The sequence below is a fragment of the Sprattus sprattus genome (genome assembly GCF_963457725.1).
Source record: "Sprattus sprattus genome assembly, chromosome: 3".
In the NCBI taxonomy this organism is placed as follows: Eukaryota; Metazoa; Chordata; class Actinopteri; order Clupeiformes; family Clupeidae; genus Sprattus; species Sprattus sprattus.
This window is the reverse complement of record NC_137922.1, coordinates 43,063,229-43,081,115: the sequence shown is the minus strand read 5'-3', so window position 1 is coordinate 43,081,115 and position 17,887 is coordinate 43,063,229. Positions and strand designations below refer to the sequence as shown.

At 48.0% G+C, this 17,887-nt stretch overlaps 1 protein-coding gene across 2 annotated transcripts in view; it reads right to left on the bottom strand.

Annotated features, from left to right (window-relative positions):
- Positions 1 to 17,887, bottom strand: part of atrnl1b (attractin-like 1b) — a 124,659-nt gene that overhangs the window by 68,136 nt on the left and 38,636 nt on the right. The window contains exons 13-20 of one of the 2 annotated variants that reach the window (XM_080835076.1): positions 16,431 to 16,549; positions 16,028 to 16,160; positions 13,867 to 14,054; positions 12,937 to 13,150; positions 11,438 to 11,626; positions 6,033 to 6,290; positions 5,508 to 5,645; positions 1,484 to 1,577 (exon numbers count right to left, since the gene is read on the bottom strand). In XM_080835076.1, coding sequence (XP_080691202.1) covers positions 1,484 to 1,577; positions 5,508 to 5,645; positions 6,033 to 6,290; positions 11,438 to 11,626; positions 12,937 to 13,150; positions 13,867 to 14,054; positions 16,028 to 16,160; positions 16,431 to 16,549 — 1,333 coding nt within the window. The remainder of the gene's footprint in view (positions 1 to 1,483; positions 1,578 to 5,507; positions 5,646 to 6,032; positions 6,291 to 11,437; positions 11,627 to 12,936; positions 13,151 to 13,866; positions 14,055 to 16,027; positions 16,161 to 16,430; positions 16,550 to 17,887) is intronic. The other variant, XM_080835077.1, reaches the window with a different exon arrangement.

Sequence of the window (17,887 nt, the reverse complement as noted above, 5' to 3'; positions counted from 1 at the left end):
GGCGGTAAACAAGGGACACTGGTGGGATGGAAATGAAATTTCCCACCCCCTGATCGCAGACGGTGTGAGCAGTGGCTGGGGTGGGGGGGGGGATCGTTAAGAGCTGGACGAGTTTTTAATCAACAGCGCAGAACTCAATCTTAGAGAGCCCGAGTGTCCGCCGTCCGGCCTCTTCATTACGCTGCTCGTTAGGCGTCGTCACGGAGACGACACCCGTCAGGGGAGATGATGGAGCCAATGACAAACGGCTGCCGAGGGCTGTGGATAAGGTGTGTGTGTGTGTGTGTTTGACTGCGCTTTCCTGTGCTTATCATTTTATCTGTGCTTCTAGCTCCAAGGGAAAAACATGCATGTTAAACGCACGTGCCATTTAGGAGTTCAGGACACAATGGCCCAGTGGGGAGGAAAACTACCAACACACACACACACACACACACACACACACACACACACACACACACACACACACACACACACACACACATAAAACACACACACAAATAAATGTTTAATGTCCCATACATATTCATAAACTCAGACAACAAATGTCAACTTGTGCGCACACAAACACAGACTAACACACAAACACAAATTGAGGACGCAGGGCTTTTCTGTGATGCTATGCCAGCCTCTTGTTGTAAAGTAGATTGATGAAGGGATCAAAGATGGGGAAGATAGACGGATAGTGGGCAAACAGGGGGGAGAAGGAAAAAACAAAGAGAGTGCACACATGGAAAAGAAAGATGGAGGGAAAGACAGAGTGAAAGAGACAGAGAGAGAGAGAGAGAGCAAGAGAACGAAAGAGAGATAAAGAGCAAAAGAGAGAGAGAGAGAGAGAGACAAATAGCGAGAGAACGAAAGAGAGATAAAGAACAATAGGAGAGAGAGAAGCACTTTGGCTTTGTTAGGCTGTCTGAGAGAAAGTGAGTCTATTAGCAACAGAGGGGCCTCCTACACCAGCCCCCGCAACTCCATTAGGCCTTTAACAGTGTTAAAGCTTTTCATTTCTGCCTATGTGCCAAAGCAGTGCTGACACACACGGACACGGACACACACACACACACACACACACACACACACACACACAATGTACTGTGTCAGCAAAACCTGGAAGTGTCATATCGTTGGAAGTGGTTATGTGGGGGGGTAGTTGGATGGGTTCGTTTAGAAGGAGTGAGAATGTAAAGCATGGGGATGAGGGATGAGCGAGAGACACAAAGAGAGAGAGAGAGAGAGAGAGAAAGAAAGAAAGAAAGAAAGAAAGAAAGAGAGAGAGAGAAAGAGAAGGGGAGAGAGACAGAGAGAGAGAGACAGAGAGAGAAAGAAAGAAAAAAAGAAAGAAAGAGAGAGAGAGAAGAGAAGTTTGGGAAATGAGGACAGTGATGGAGTGACAGAGAGAGGTGTGGAGGCCTGGAGCAGGAGGGCACTCAGCCTTGGGAATAGATGGTGTGTTGGTGGGAGGAGGGCAGGACGGGCTACTTACAGTTGGCACTGATCCCCTTTGATCCCCTTGGTGGTGCAGTAACACTTGCCAGTCATCACCTGGCACACGTTGGCATGGCCGTTGCACTTGCAGGCTGTCAAACAGAGAGAGAGAGAGAGAGAGAGAGAGACAAAGGGGTGGAGAGATTTAAGTGGCTTGAGCACCTATCAACTTAACTGCTTTTAAACTAATTGCGAGCAAAACCGCGGGGGGAGTTGAGAGCAGGGGCAGGCTTGATTTCTGCCGCTGCTAATTGAGTGCCTACAGTGACCCAGCACCTTTTTAAAAAGGGAGAGGAAAGAGAAAAAAAAGAAGGTGCCGGTTACGGAGTGTCACCACTTTGTGTGTGTGTGTGTGTGTGTCTGTGTGCGCATGTGTCTGTGTTTGTGTGTTTGTGCCTGTGCCTGTGTTTGTGTCTGTGTGTGTGTGTGTGTGTGTGTGTGTGTATATGCTTGCGTGTGTGGGTGTGTGTCTGTGTAGTTGGGGGGGTTCGGTATAATTAAAAATTATTTCTTAAAAACCCCACGCTGGTCTCTATCCAAGCGCTGCTGGGGAAAAACAACGGTTGACAGTTGCACAGCGCTAGGCTAATGATCAGTGTTTTATGTGGCTATATGGGTCACTGCCAAGATGCTTCAAAACTGTCCAAACTGAGGCAATACACCAACAAACACAAAACACAGCGGGCCCAGAGGTTAGGAAAGACAGTGAGTCTGTGTGTGTGTGTGTGTGTGTGTGTGTGTGTGTGTGTGTAAAAAGATGAGAAGAGAGAGAATAATTAAAAACGAGTATAAATAGAAGCCACAGAAGAAGGCTTGAGGTCAGGAGAGGTGGGAGAGAGTATGAGAGTACAGAGAGCAAGTAGAAGAGAGAGAGAGAGAGAAAGAAAAAGAGAGAGTGAGAGAGTGAGAGACAGAGAGAGAGAGAAAGAGAGTGCGCAACACGCTCTGCGTGGTCGGGAGGGATGGGGCGTGAGTAAGGTTAACCTGCCCTGCGGTTGCGCGCAGCACACTCGCCCATGATGCAAATCAAAATAACAAAACAGGGTTGCATTAGCAACTCTCCTGCACCGCAAACGCCTGACCTTCACCACCAAGGTCGCAGAAGACATGGGGAGAGAAATAAAAACACTAAAACAGAAAGAGCACACACACACACACACACACACACACACACACACACACACACACACACAAAGAGCCCTTGGCTCTCGTTTGCCCAGGAGCTTCACATGTGAATACAGACAGGCGCCATTATGTAACCACCACACACGCACTAACGCGCGGCCTGCATCCAAGCATCACGTTCTCTGGAGGTGAGCTGGGATTCAATTTGGGGGGGGGTTAACTTACCTCCACGCCCCCCACCCACGCGCCCGTCGTACTCAGACAACATAATCAGCACCCCGGGCACACGTGGATCCCATTTCAAAAACATCTACCGCTACGGCTTTGGAGGATGACAACCCCCCCACACACACACCCCCACCACCAATCACACCACTACACTGATTTTACCAAGCAGAGTGCCACTATAGAAACACGCTTTTACAGCCTTTTCATCAGGATGAAAATCCATTTCAGATTGGGCGATAAGCACCAGGGGGGGGCTGTAGTCACTTCTTACAAAGGGCCGATTCAGCTCACGAGGCACTCTCCGGCTACGGATGGGCGCCGGGTAATTGGCAGCTGAACGGTTAAATGATCTCCCTGTGGTGAGGTCGTTGGCACCTGCCTGGCAAATGGAGGTTTTTTCTAATGAGCGGTTCTGTTCCGGACAGAACACCCGGAAAATGCCTGCCGCCGCTGCAGCGATGGGTCACCTCTGAGTGGTTTGGATGGTTTGTTGGGGCGAAAATGCAAGGCAGGCAAGCTTAGTTCTCCCTCTCTCCTTCCTTGAGATCCATCTTTCTACTTCTCTTCCCGTCTCTCTCCTCTCTCTGTTTCTATCCCTGTCTCTCCCTCCCCCCTTCCTTTAGATCCTTCATAACTTGCTATTTCTTCTTCTTGTCTCTCTCCTCTCCCTGTCTATCTCTTTCTTTCTTTCCCTGTCTCTCCCTCTCTCTTTCTCTCTCCCTTTCTCTAGTTTCTCTTGCAGTCTTTTCACAGCTCAGAGTTCAGGTTTCCAAGCATGACACATTGAGAGGGGGCCCAGGCGTTGAGGTTTCGTGTGTGTGTGTGTGGACAGCTTCGGGAAGACGAGTGAGGTAAGCGATTTGGTGACACAAAATCCCTCACTGCTGTCTGGTGAGATGGAGCGGGGCTTTCTCATGAAAAATGCCCTCAAACTGGGTGATGTAAGGTAACCACATCTTCACATTCTCCGGTCTGCCACAAACAGACAATTATCATGAAACCAGCGCTAGCACTGGGGAAAGGATGATATGAAAATGCTATATCATGTTTTCCGTGAAGAAAATCTTCAGGGTTTGTAGTATTACTATAGGAACCATACCAAAAGTTTTCAAAATTGCTAAAACACAGTGAAACTATTTCTTCACTGTGATGACATAACTTTTTCTGATCCTCCTATATTGCTTCTTTGACAAGAAATGAACCAAGAAACCACATTTTTTTTGAAGATGTTGCCAGCACTTTTGCTGTGTAACACCACACTAATATATCATGTAGTAATAGAACAGTTTGTCTCTTGTAGCCAATGTCTTTTTTCCGGGTGTATATTGCCTTAATGCATAATCTATGCTGAATCCAATGTTGCTAAATAGTAGTGACTAAAATAATACACGTTCTCATGAACGTAAGTCACACCGTAACAGTTTGTCTGCCCTGTTAAATTGAGGCGTGGGAACTTGAAGTATGGAATATGCACAACTGGTGTGCTAACCAGAGCATGGGATACTCAGACCATCTGTCAATATATTAGCGGCACTAGACAGGCTACACACACACACTGGATAAGGCAGTGAATGCAGAGAGGGCTGTTAGCAAGCATGCTAAGACTGAAGCAGAGCAGAACTGTACATATAGAGCCAAGACTTGCGCCTGAAGAAACACTTTAAAACCAATGAATCTGTAGGAGCAGGCAATATCTCAGGGTCCCACAGCATATTTAACCATAAAAGGCCCAGCCCTGAAGAGCTGAAATGTTACATATTATTATTATTATTTCTTTTAAATTAAAATGAAGCTCCATTATGCAAACACCACTGTGAAAGTTCATTACTCCCTCAGCTTGACAGGGACTTGATGTCCACACACACATAGACAGACACACACACACACAGACACACACACACACACACACACACACACACATCTCCTGCCAGGGCTAGAAACGCAGCGCCACGCCACCACCCCTGGAAGAGCCTGGAGCGGAGTCTGGTCCATGGGCTCAATCTGCTGCCCAACTGGGTTCCAAACGCAGCTAATTAAAGTCTGTCTGCCTGCACCGAAACACTGGAGCCTAGGCTCGTGTGGAGCAGGGTAGGGCAGAGTAGAGAGGAGGAGAGGAGAGTGGAGTCCATCAAACTGCTCACTTTGCCCAGGGGAATCAGCTATGCTTGTTCTAAACCCTACAATCTCATATGTGCGCTGTGTGTGTGTGTGTGTGTGTGTGTGTGTGTGTGTGTGTGTGTGTGTGTGTGTGTGTATGTACTTTGAACAGCAATGTGTCTTAGCAATGTGACATGGAATATATTTGTCTGACTGTGAACCTTTGGGGCTCAAACACATACCTACACACACACACACACACACACACACACACACACACACAAACACACACACACACACACACACAAGTGCCCTTTCTCACACTCACATACACACACACAAACACACACACACACACACAAAGAAGAAGCCTGAGGGGGTTCATCACACCTACAAGAGCGCACGTGTCTGCTCTCCTCCCCCGAGACCCACCCCGACCCACACCCCCCATCGGTGTGTGTGTGTGTCTGAGAGTGTGAATGCATGAGGGAATAAAGTTGAGGCCTTCAGAAATGAAATAAAAGGTGTCGTATTAGTGCCCCCTGTTGGTCGCCGGTGCTCATGACACCCACCTTGGCACTTTCCTCCATTGGTTGGGTCTCCGTGGTAACCAGGCATGCAGGTGTCACACTGAGTTCCAGTGGTGAGGTTTCTGCACTGCTCGCAAACACTGCCGTTGACACAGGTGCTGTGGCCATTGCACTGGCAGGCTGTAAGTGAACACGAACACACAAACATAAACACATTGAGGTTTTATGATTAAATGAAAGCTTATGTGAAGCACCGATAAAAAGGCTGCAGACAAATTGAATATTGTATCGGTAATTTTCCCCAACACTAACTTCAATAGAGTGAACAACCAAATAGGCTACTAACAACAATAGCAACCACAGAATGAATATCATGAAATTTCACATTTCTTATTTCATATTACCTTAATATATGTCTACAAATACCAACAAGCACAACCAGTAATTAATCTGGTATCTGTATGTTACATGTGATATCGATCATGTGTCTATCTTTGAGTACAAACAAGTATGAGTAGTTTTCCATTGGGAACTTCACATGTGTATCTCTGAAGACCAGTGTCTTACCTGGGCACTGGATGAAAGCCCACTCAAAGCCCTTGTCTTTGGGGCAGAGGGCCGGCTCCAGCACCATGTCCTGGCTGTGGGTGAGCGAGAGACCCTGCTGGCCCTGGGCCTGGTTGAGCTTGGCTGGGCTCCGCATGGGCCCGCGGTACGAGCCCTCCATGCACTGGCCACGGCCCGTGTTGCTGGGGTCACCGCACCAGCCACACTCCGGCTGCTCCAGGCACTTACTGCACGTCCGCAGACCCGAACAGTTCTGAGCTGTGGGTGTCAGAGAGAGGAAGAGAGAGGGAGAGAGAGAGAGAGAGAAAGAAAGAAAGAAAGAGAAAAAGAATAGAATGAGAGAGAGCATAAGAAAAATATTGTGAGGATCTTTCATTCACATGGATTAAAGCGCACGATTATGGAAATGGAATGGAGAACTAAAGCACACTTTTGGTTTGTTTTATTCGTTTTTTGTATGATATGTACATTTAAAGTCGATAAAATTACTTATTTATGATAATAAGATTGGTCAGAGCCTTTGGAATCGTCGTAACTTGCCCCCCACCCCCCCAACCCCCTTTTAGAGCGGCAGCTTACCATCACCTTGCTCCTGGAATTCAACTGACAGATAGTTCTCATAGCAACAGAGAACTTTAACCCCTGCATCATTCTTTTATACACAATTTCTAAAGAGTATCCAACCCACACATTCATGACATAAAAAGACATTTTATGAAAGAGTTCCACAAGAAATATTATTAATATTATATACGTATCAGGCACCATGTCAAGCATGTCTGATGCAAACAGTGTGAATACAGCATATATAACTAAAGGTTTACTACCACTAGTAGTATTAGTGTAGTCGACTACTACACGCAGACATGATGCTAACATAGAGTAGGCTGACAGAGTTTGTTTATCATGTAATAAGGCTTTGCCCGTCTCTCATTCAAGTGAAATCCAGAACTTTCAAGGCATGTGGGAGCACCGCATCAACAAACTAAGACAAGGAGGGGAGGTCCAAAGATGAAAAAAGAAAAAAAGAAAGAAGATGGGAAAAAAAGAGAGAAGAGAAACGTCAAATCCAACCCACGTCGGGTCCACGGAGACCAATCAACCTTTCGTGCCACCTCCGAACTTCAGCCTTCCCTCTCAATTTCCGACAGGCTCGCAGATGCATCTGAAAAACTCCAGCGCCAACCCCCCTCCCTCTGCCTACCCCCCCCCCCCCCCCCCCCCCCCCCTCTCAGTGGGCGATCTCCAACATGCAGCACAACATCTGCTCAGGGTCTAACTTTCCCCCACCTCCCTGGTCTTACCCGTGTAGCCTCACTGCAGACGCCTGCTAACGTTTTTACCTGAACAGGAGCGTACAGATCCAACATACCCTATTTAACCTTGTCTTTGGCCTGAAAACATGATGGAATTCCTGACTGATTTGGGTCTCTGGCTTTTGATAGTACAGGAGGGGATAGGCTTTGACTTTTAAAAATCCTTTCACGTCATAAAGTCCAAACCTTCCATATCAATAATACTGACACAAGCCATTACCGATGAAAATTAAAACATTAAACCCTGATCTTACAACTCCCCTAACACACCATACCCTTTTAAAAGGGAGATGAGGGAACAGAGAGAGTGAGAATTTTTTTTTCGCTGCCTCGCTTCTGCAAAATGTCTACCAATTGTCAGACTTGAGACATTGCCTCCTGTCAATCACTCCTTCCTCCACACACACACACACACACGCACACAGACACACAGACACACAGAGACACACACACACACACACACACACACACACACACACACACACACACACACTCCAACCACTGCATGGCAACCAGCGCAACCATGACAACACAAGTGCAAGGCTGGCGGCTGGCAGATGCAGGTAAACATATTTACGCAGAAAGGCCTTGAGAGTGAGGAAGATGGCGGTGGAGATGTTGGCGAAGCACTACCTCGTGTCCCGCCGCTGATAAACAAGTACATGGGAACACAGCAGCTAGTAGATCAATGCCAATTTAGCCAGCCTGACAGCGCTCTAACTAAACGCCTGCTATAGCTACAATTCGCTTCTTTCTTTTTTCTTCTCCTCTCTCTGTCCCCCGTTCCTGGCGCTTTCAACTGAGGCATATGAACAAGCGCCTTAAATCAGCTGACCTCGGGAAAGCAATGGTAAATTACGGCTCTCCTCTCCCTCTCGGGCGCTGCAGTTGGATAGGGTACAAATTAGAGTGCATGTTTTTTCGTTCTCGTTGCTTCGTGTTAGCACTTTGCAGTGTTAAGAGCTGGATGAGTCAGTGTGGTTCTCGCTAAACATCGGACGAGGTGTGTGTGTGTGTGTGTGTGACGGCCTAAGCCTGGCCTGACCTGTTTGCTTTCTCCTTACAGAAAGAGAACATGGCTAAAGGGCGCTGTTGAAAACACACGTGAGCATGGAGCGGGCATGTGTACACATACGCAGGCAACACAGGCGGCATAGAGAACGAGGGAGGGAGGAAGAGACAGAAAAGATCAAAAGACTGACAGACAGATAGACACACAGACAGAGACGGAGATGTGAAGGACTAAAGGTGAAACAGGCAATCTAGAGCAGAGCAAAAGGGTGTGTGTGGGAATCTGTGTGTGTCTGTGCGTGTCTTTCTGTGTGTGTGTGTGTGTGTGTGTGTGTGTCAAAGAGAACGAAAGAGAGCGAGAGAGAGAGAGAGAGAGAGAGAGAGAGAGAGAGAGAGAGAGAGAGAGAGAGAGAGAGAGAAACAGAATGAGAAGGTGAAAGGAAGAGAGCCTCCAGATTTGACCTTCAGTTCAAGGCCCCACATTCAACAGCCGGTAGGAGATTTAAGAGAATGTCAGCTTGTGTGGCACCAACCACAGACCACCACACACTGCATGATCCCAACACACACACACCCTCTAAGACCCTCTAACACATTCCGGAGTCAAGCATAATCCTGCACCCACAAAAAGACGCACAACAGACATCCAGCCCCTAAACACAAAACACCTACCCTGACACAACACACACACACACACACACACACACGCACACCGCATACCTTCCCTTCCCTTCCCTCCACCCACTCACGTAAACACAGTCCGTCTCAGAGCGGCTGTTCCACTTCCATTGTCACACAAAATGCAGCCCACAAGGCTGCCCTTTCCCGGGTCACCCATGAACACAAGCCTCCTACACAGCCACACTTACACTGTGTGGTTTTCTTAGAGCTCCAGGCAGCTCCAGGCAGTAACAGAGTGCCTAGCAGGGGCCCAGCGGACGGCCCTCCCAGCTGGGGAGAGGGACCCGAGACAGATTGGCATTTCGACAAGCTGGGGACATGGGGAGGTGGTGGTGGTGGTGGTGGTGATGGTGGGGGGGGCAGTATTAATAACAGAGGAATAAATCATTGCCAGTGTCTGGCGCGAAGGGACAGGTTCCTACAATTTTGACAAGAGAAATGTTCGGTGGATGAGCGTGAGAGTAACTGATGGGTTGGTGTGTGTGTGTGTGGGGAGGGGGGGATTTTCCCGACTTTTACCAACCAACGGCGGCAGAGGCGGGGATGGTGGCAGCACCACCCACTTCCCACTTAATTGGTTTTCCATCAGAGTGAGCATTATGGAGCACCCATCACATTGCAGGAAGGTGGCAGTGATATGCAAGCTCAGGAGACAGACAGAGACACAAAGAGAGAGAGAGAGAGAAAGAGAGAGAGAGCAATCCCAGACTTGTGAAGTGACTGAATTTATATGAAGTTCTCTCATGCATCCAAACACTTTTTGACTCCTGGGAGACTCGCACATTCACACTCTGCTAGGCTTTAAGGATAACTCAATCCTTATTATCTGGTGCGATGATCACGTGATGCATGCAGGAGACAACTATCTAATCCTCTCTCTCTCTCTCTTCTGTTCCGTTTGGCTGTCGAGGTGAGCACCAACGCCTTGCAGGAGGCCTTAACTACATGGGGGAGGACTCACGTACAACTATTTAATAGACTCTGATCCTACTCACGTGTTCCAAAGACATTTATTTTTGCTGACGAACTCGGGGTGGGGGGAGGTCGAGCGTTGGAGAAAAAAAAGATTGCGTTTGACACCAGCTGCATTTGGAAATGCGAGAGCCGTCGCCAGCTTATGGATTTCCCAGAACTCCAAGCGGGTGTCCCACCCCAGGAGCCCCTCGGCGATGGAGAGGCAGAGCATATGCCGCTGACTATTCTCATTCCCCATAACACACTGCGCTGGAGCTTTCTCCTTTTTTTTCTCGTCCCGTTGAGCTTTTATGAGAAGAAGATTGAAAAGTTCACGCTGTAGACGAATGGCGAGTCTTTCGATGCTCATCTAAAAGAAAGCAAGGCTTTGGGGGGGGAGGTCGGGGACTAAGATCAATGCCAGCTTTCATACTGTTATTTGTCAATGTCAAAGGCGGAAAGGGTGTGTGTGTATGTGAGTGTGTGTGTGGGGGGGGGGGGGGGGGGAGATGGGGGTGAGAGTGGCATGCCAATCCTGAGTTACATCTCTGTCCTAGATAAAAAAACGCTGCCGCCGAAGCACTCATTTCAGCTCATTACTCCCAACATCAGTCTCCCCACGGAGGGATGTGAAGCACACACACACACAGACGCGCGCACTCGCAGACAACCACGCACTAGTACACACACACACACAGACAGACACGTAGTGGGAGCGTGGCGCTAGACGGAGATGACATTTGATTTAATTCTTCCCACTCCCCAGGACGAATAAGTATAGAGGACGCAGATGCACAGTGCTTGCAGACGTGCTCATACCCACACAGATGCGTACACACAGATGCACGCGCACACACACACAAACAGACAGACACACACACACACACAAACAAACACAGATACAGAAGCGGGCACACAAGCACAGACAGACTGACAGGGATCTACTTTACCCCGTGATTGTATCACAGCAGTCAAACCTTGCACACAAACAAGAAACAAGAAAGCTGCATATACATCAATCACAGTGACTCCGCTTGCATATGTACCAGCCTTTTACCAGCCTGAAAAATCATCCTCAAGTCTGAGCGAATACACATTCAGACCAACAGGTGCACGTACCCCACCAGGCACTGTCAAGGACATAGCCAAAGCGCCCTCCAATGTGGGTGCACTAGCACAGCCAAACACTGTTAATGAGGCAAGCACATCAACCCACAGGAGGACACATGTTTAACCAAATAACACACACACACACACACACACACACACGCACGCACGCACACACGCACACACACAGAGACATCCTTGCAACTTGCACTCTCTCTCTCTTTCCCTCTTCCTCTCTGTTTCCTGAGTAACGTGATTTGTGTTTTATTGTACACTTTCTCGCTCTTCTTGTGTCTCTCTCGCTCACACACACAAAGATACTTAGTGAATACTTACACACACACTCGCCGGTCTGCCACTCTAGGCACTGGCCGTAGGGGAAGGAGATGACGTAGGCGTTGGAGTCGACGCAGCGCTTGGTGCTGGCGCACCACATGCACTCCATGGTCTGGCTGGTGCAGTTGGCACAGCTGGTGCGCAGCGAGCACGGCTTCTTGCAGGAGCGGACATTCTGATTGGGGCTCACTGCAGGGGCACACACACACGCGCACGCACACACACACACACACACACACACACACACAGAGTTGGCACATAAGGATCGAGTAAGGTAGGGAATGAGAGAGAAAATGCACACTTGTAATGACAAGACAAAAAGATAGTCTCAGTGGGTAGGGAACAGTTAGTTGGCATAGAGAGCAAGAAAGAAAGAAAGAAAGAAAGAAAGAAAGAAAGAAAGAGAGAGAGAGAGAGAGAGAGAGAGAGAGAGACTTGTGTATAGCTGAGCCGATGATAGAAAGCAGGAGTGAGTTTGACTCAGTGGGTCAGTGGCATGGCACTGGGGGGGATAGGTGGTGCTGGTGCTGGTGGGGAAGATGCATGTTGATGATGCAGGTGGGAAATGGATGTGTGGCTGGCACAGGAGAGAGAGAGAGAGAGGGAGAGAGGGAGAGGAAGAAAGAGAAAGAGAGAAAGACAGAGAGAGGAACAAATAATGCATAGCATCGATGGCCAGCTGTTCTCCACAGAGAGCCACAGTTACTGCAGGCCCGTGATGAGATTTGATGAAGCGCATCACTTCCTGGTGGGGTGTGTACAGGAAACGGATGGGATTAGAGAGGGATTCTGGACTAATTTAGCAGCTGGTGAAGAGGAGGCTGATTTAAAGGATCACACTGAAGATTCACTCACAGACACACACACACACACACAGACACACACACACAGACACACACACACACACAGACACACACACACACACAGACACACACACAGACACACACAGACACACACACACACACACACACACACACACACACACACTGGCTCAGCAGGGACAGGGCTACAGCTTCATTCACCTTGGGCTGAAAAACTGCCTCCTGCTCGCAGGCATTACTTTGGGTGTTACTTTTTACGAATAGAGGTAAGGGTGAGAAGATGAAGGAGGGAGGGGGAGGGAGGGAGGGAATGGTGAATGTGAACAGAGGAAATGAGTTGTTGAGGCACAGTGGGAGAGTTGGCCAGAAAATTGCAAGATAAAACACATCTGTAAAAGTGAAAAGCAAAAAGAATAAAGACCCCCCCCCCCCCCCAAAATGCCAGAGAGCAACAAAATAAGCAATAAACGAACAAGGAGAAGCACACCGAAAGAGAATTAAGAAAAAAACACCCAACCATGATCAAAAGAACTGAAAACCTGAAGACTGCAGCTAATACACCTTGACTAGACTAAACAACACACACACAGACATATACAAAATCAGAGGGCAGGGGAGGGGTATTGTAAACAAGCCCCATCTGTGGGCTGTTATGCTCTCTCTCTCTCTGAGGCTCACCGACGGGCTTCTCGCAGATGAGGCCGTCCGTGGTTGCGGTGCAGGCGTTGGCCTTGAGGCCCGTGCTGTCGCTCAGCTCCAGGTAGGCGCAGAAGCCCGAGTCGCTGGGCTCGCCGGCGAGCCACTGCAGAGAGGTGTTGGTGAAGGGCGCCGTGTTCTCCCACGCCCAGTACGACACGTTGATCTTGCGCAGGCCGACCCAGGGCGACAGCTTCTATGGGAATGGGCGGAAGAGCGAAAGAAAGAAAGAGAAACAAATAGAATAAGAAAGAGAGAGAGAAAGAAAGAAGACTGAAAATGATATAAACTGTTTACATGACTTCCTCTTTATAGTACCTTAGCCAGACAAAATGCGATATTGTTATGCCAAAGAAGCAAAGGATATTATGAAGGAGCAAATTAAAGGACTGATGGGTGGAAGTACAGAACATTCCAAAACAGCCCACGGGGTCAGGCAAGGTTCACACACACAAACCACACACAAACGTGGAGGTAGGTGGTTTAGTTTAGAAAATAGCAGACCATCCCAGGAATAGGTGTCACTTGGGGATGGAGGGAGAGAACACAGTGTTCTTGATGAACCACATTCTCTTGTGGAAGGAATGGTTGGGGGGGGGGGGGGGGCAGAATGGCTGTTAACCATCACCTTCTGACAGGTCGATGGATAGACCAGATAACATGCAGGCAGGCTTATAGTCAGGTTAAACAAACTAAACATACTTCAGTACAGCCTCACTCTACTCACACAAAGGCAGGAAGTTGTCTATCTGACCCCTCTCAACTACATTACACATGTCAGTGTGTTCATACAGTCAGACATAGATACATAGAAAGCACACACACATGAACGCAAACCACACAAACACACAAATTAGTATAGACACACACACACACACACACAAATTAGTATAGACACACACACACACACACCTTCTCCTGCAGCTGGTACTTCTGAAGCTCCTCCAGGACGAAGTCCACCTGCTTGGCCTTGGTGAGGGAGGCGATGCTGCCGTCCAGGTTCTTGCAGTAGTGCTGTGCGTTGTCGTAGCTCTCGCGGCTGGCGTTGATGCGCAGGCACACCTCGCCGACGTGGCTCCAGCCTTCCCCGCAGAGCTGGGCTGCAAACGAGGGGTTGGGAGGAACAGGGAGACGGATAAGTGGTTAAGCGAGCCCAGGGCTTGGTGCCAGGCTAGGCCTTGAGGTCACTCTGGCTGTTAGGCAGCATCCATCAACAGCCGTCTTCCTCATCTGGGTTCGGCTCGGCACACAGAGAGCCTTGTGGTGCAGCGAGATAAAAAAATTGCTTAGTTTCTGGAGAGCTTCCTCCATAAAAAAGAAGAAAAAAACCTCCCCACCAACTCAAGTCTCAGTGGTCTATAAAAACACATTTGCATAGCGTTAAAGGCTCGGAGCAGTATAAACAACCCCTGTGATTTTCATCTTATGAGTGAAGGAAGGCTCGGAGTGTGCATGTGCGCGTGTGTGTGTGTGTGTGTGTGTGTGTTCTCTCAATAGGTTATAAATATCTGTATGAGCGTGCATGTGTGTGTGTTTTTGTGTGAGAGTTTGTTTGTGCTTGTGCACTTGCAAATGAGTATGGGTATGAGTGTGTGTTTTTTGTGTTTGCCTATGTGTGCGTATGTGTGTGTGTGTGTGTGTGTGTATGTTTGTGTGTATAGTGTGTATATGTGTGTGTGTGTGTGTGTTCTCAATAGATTATGCGTATGTGTGCGTATGTGTGTGTGTGTGTGTGTATGTTTGTGTGTATAGTGTGTATATGTGTGTGTGTGTGTGAGTGTTCTCAATAGATTATGAATATGTGTGTGTATGTGCATGTTTATAAGCTGTATGAGCATGCTTGTGTGTGTGTGTGTGTGTGTGTGTTCTTGGGTGAGAGTGTGTTTGTGCTTGTGCACTTGCAAATGAGTATGTGTATGAGTGTGTGGTTTTTGTGTTTGCGTTTGTGTATGTGTGTGTGTGTGTGTGTGTGTGTGTGTACGAGTATCTGTGGAGGCGTATTCAATGAGCAGTGAGTAAAGCTCAGCTCTTTGAGGGGGCGGACGGAAAATTAAAATGCAGCAAGGGCAGGTGTGTTTATGTAAGCATTTCTTCACAAAATAAATAAATAAATAAAATGACTAAATAACAAAAAGCCAGGGAAATGTCCAGAGGTATCACATCAGTTAGCCCAATCTCTTCCACTGCAAATGGAGATGGCAGGGAGCTGTAGAAAACAACAGACTCCGTCTGAGTACATCACGCCCTGCCAGAACTTCACACTCTAACTGAGGCGCCATTTTCCTTAGCGTGGCAGGAAAACAATCCTACCTGACCCACTTCTATCTCTGTTGACGTGAGACAACTTTGTTTGTGTGTGTGTGTGTGTGTGTGTGTGTGTGTGTGTGTGTGTGTGTAGCCTCTGTCATGAGCATCAAAAATAGATCACACGCGAGGGCCGGATATCCAGTTCTGAGTAGCCACAGCGCCTCGGGGGAAGTGATTCACGAATTGAATTATGGATGGAGCACTGGCATCCTTTGCTAAATCTCACCTGCTAAACACACAGACAAACAATCTCTCACACACACACACACACCCCGAGACACAGACACACACACACACACACACACACACACACACACACACAGAGGGAGCTTCTCACAGGTGTGTTTACCACAAGCAAAAAATGAAAAGGTAAAAAAAGAAAACAAAAAAGAAAAGTTGGAGGGAATCAAATGGAACACGAAGCACACTTTCAAAAATAACAAAATAACTACAAGGTCCAAATCCGCAAACATAGCGCGAGCAAGGCATGAGGAAAGGAGCGAGGATCTGGCAGGCAACTGTTCAAAACCATTCAAATCAAAACTAGCCCTTCTACTGCTTGTCAAGACTCTTGGCAGAGCTTTCTGTGTGACGTGTGAGAGAAATGCTTTCGCACCAAACCATGACAGCTTTGACACTTGATTGGATGTCACAAGTCAGAAGAAAGACAAGGGTTGCCATGGTGAAACTTGGGCTTATGAAGAGGCAAGGAGACTAGCACTGTCCCACTGACCGTGGGATCGGCCCATGGCGTTGCTCTGCTCACCTGGGAGGGCGTGGCACTCCTGCTGCTGGACATCCCATTGGCAGTTGCGGTTGAGGGAGCAGCTCTTGCAGTTGACCAGCTTGGCGCAGATCTGCTCGTTCCTCAACGTGCACCGGGTGAAGTTCTTCACTGGCTGCGAGGTCAATGAGAGAGAAAGAGATGAGCCAGGGCGCCAGAGAGAGCCAGAGACAGTCACCCAAGCCAGCAAACCAAAAAAAAACACCTTTCCTAAACACAACACTACGGAGTAACATTTCAGTGGTTGGCTAAACTATGAAGAATGAGTGCCTAAACCCATTGGCACACCAACATGAGAAATTGCCATGTAACATTCAAACTGCAGTCCATCTGGCCCACTGGGTGCATATGAGGGTGAGCTGGCTGGACTTGCGACGCCACTCACCATGGAGCAGTTGCTCCCGGCCGAGATGCACTTCTTCTCATCGCACCACTGGCAGCCGTTGGTGTTGGAGGTGCAGCTGGCGCAGTCCGAGAAACGATAGCAGCGCTCGTCGATAGGGGCTGGACGAGAATAGGGGGGGTGGGGGGAGTAGAAAAAAGAGGGATGGTGGAGAGAAAGAGAAAGGAGGGAAAGGGAGAGACAGAGTAGAGAAGTGGGGTAGGGGAAAAAAGAGAGTTTAAAATCAAGGGTTTTAATGGGGGAAGGAACATATGCATAATTAGGTTACACTGTAAGAGAGCATCTTCTCTATGTGGTCCTCATGTATCCATCTACAAGAGGCAAAACTGTGAGGAAACGTAAGCACGGCAAGTATTCTCCTGTTTAGTTCCTATTTGCCATATTCCCCGCCAGGCTTAATGGTTCATCACCAGTGTACACAAGTGCACCCAGCCAGCACTTACCTGAAATCACTGAAATCAACAATTAAATAGAAAACCCATAATGAAATTTGGCTTGCCGATAAACAGGGTCACACCTCCAATCACATTGGCTCGATGCATGTTTTTCCTCCCGTTAGAAGACAACAAAGCGGATTACAGCTTATGACCTGAAACGAAACCCACCCTAGGCCATAATTCATTAAGGACTGAATTGAATCAGGCAAAAAAGAATCAGCCAACCAAATGCCCAAATAAGCACTAATAGAATTTGACAGGAGAAATTCCTTTTATTAAATTGCTGTGTGTGAGTGTGTGTTTGCGAGGGTGTGTTTGTTTGCCCGTCCTGCGGAGCATCTATGCACACATTTGCCCAGTGTCTTATCTAACTCCAACATGAAAGGCTATGAAAACATATTTACTCCCTCAACTCAATCGTTACTCAAATGTTGAAAATAACTTCACACTTCACACAAAACTATATTTGAATAATCAGAGCACGTCATAGGGCTGATTTCTATAATAAAGCGCCTCTATATTTGCTTCAAACACGTGTGCACATAATCGAATCAAGTAAACATGACGCAAACTCCGCAAAATACCACCTCCTCACGTGTGGTCAATACATAGAGAGACTCTCCAATACGCATCCTTTTTGTTAGGAATCAGACTGTCCCGTCATATAATAGGCAACCCAGAGAGCATCTGGACTGAAACAGATTGGGCCCTGAATGAATCAGCCCTCTTGTTCCGCCCCTCTATAAAGCCTCATGCAAGGCAAAGTAGGGCAATGGGAGACGAGGAAACTGTTTGCCCTCCAAATACTCTCCCTGTTGCCGCTTTACCGCTAATCAACAAAACTTCAAAGTAAAGGGGAGTTACACACGGAAAGAGTGTGCTGCCCTGTCGCCCCCCCCCCCCGAAATGATAAGATGATGGCACTTCATTCAATAATTAACACGTCCTCTCTTTCCCTCTGTCCCTCTCCATCCCTCGCTTTCTGTGATACTACATTTTGTC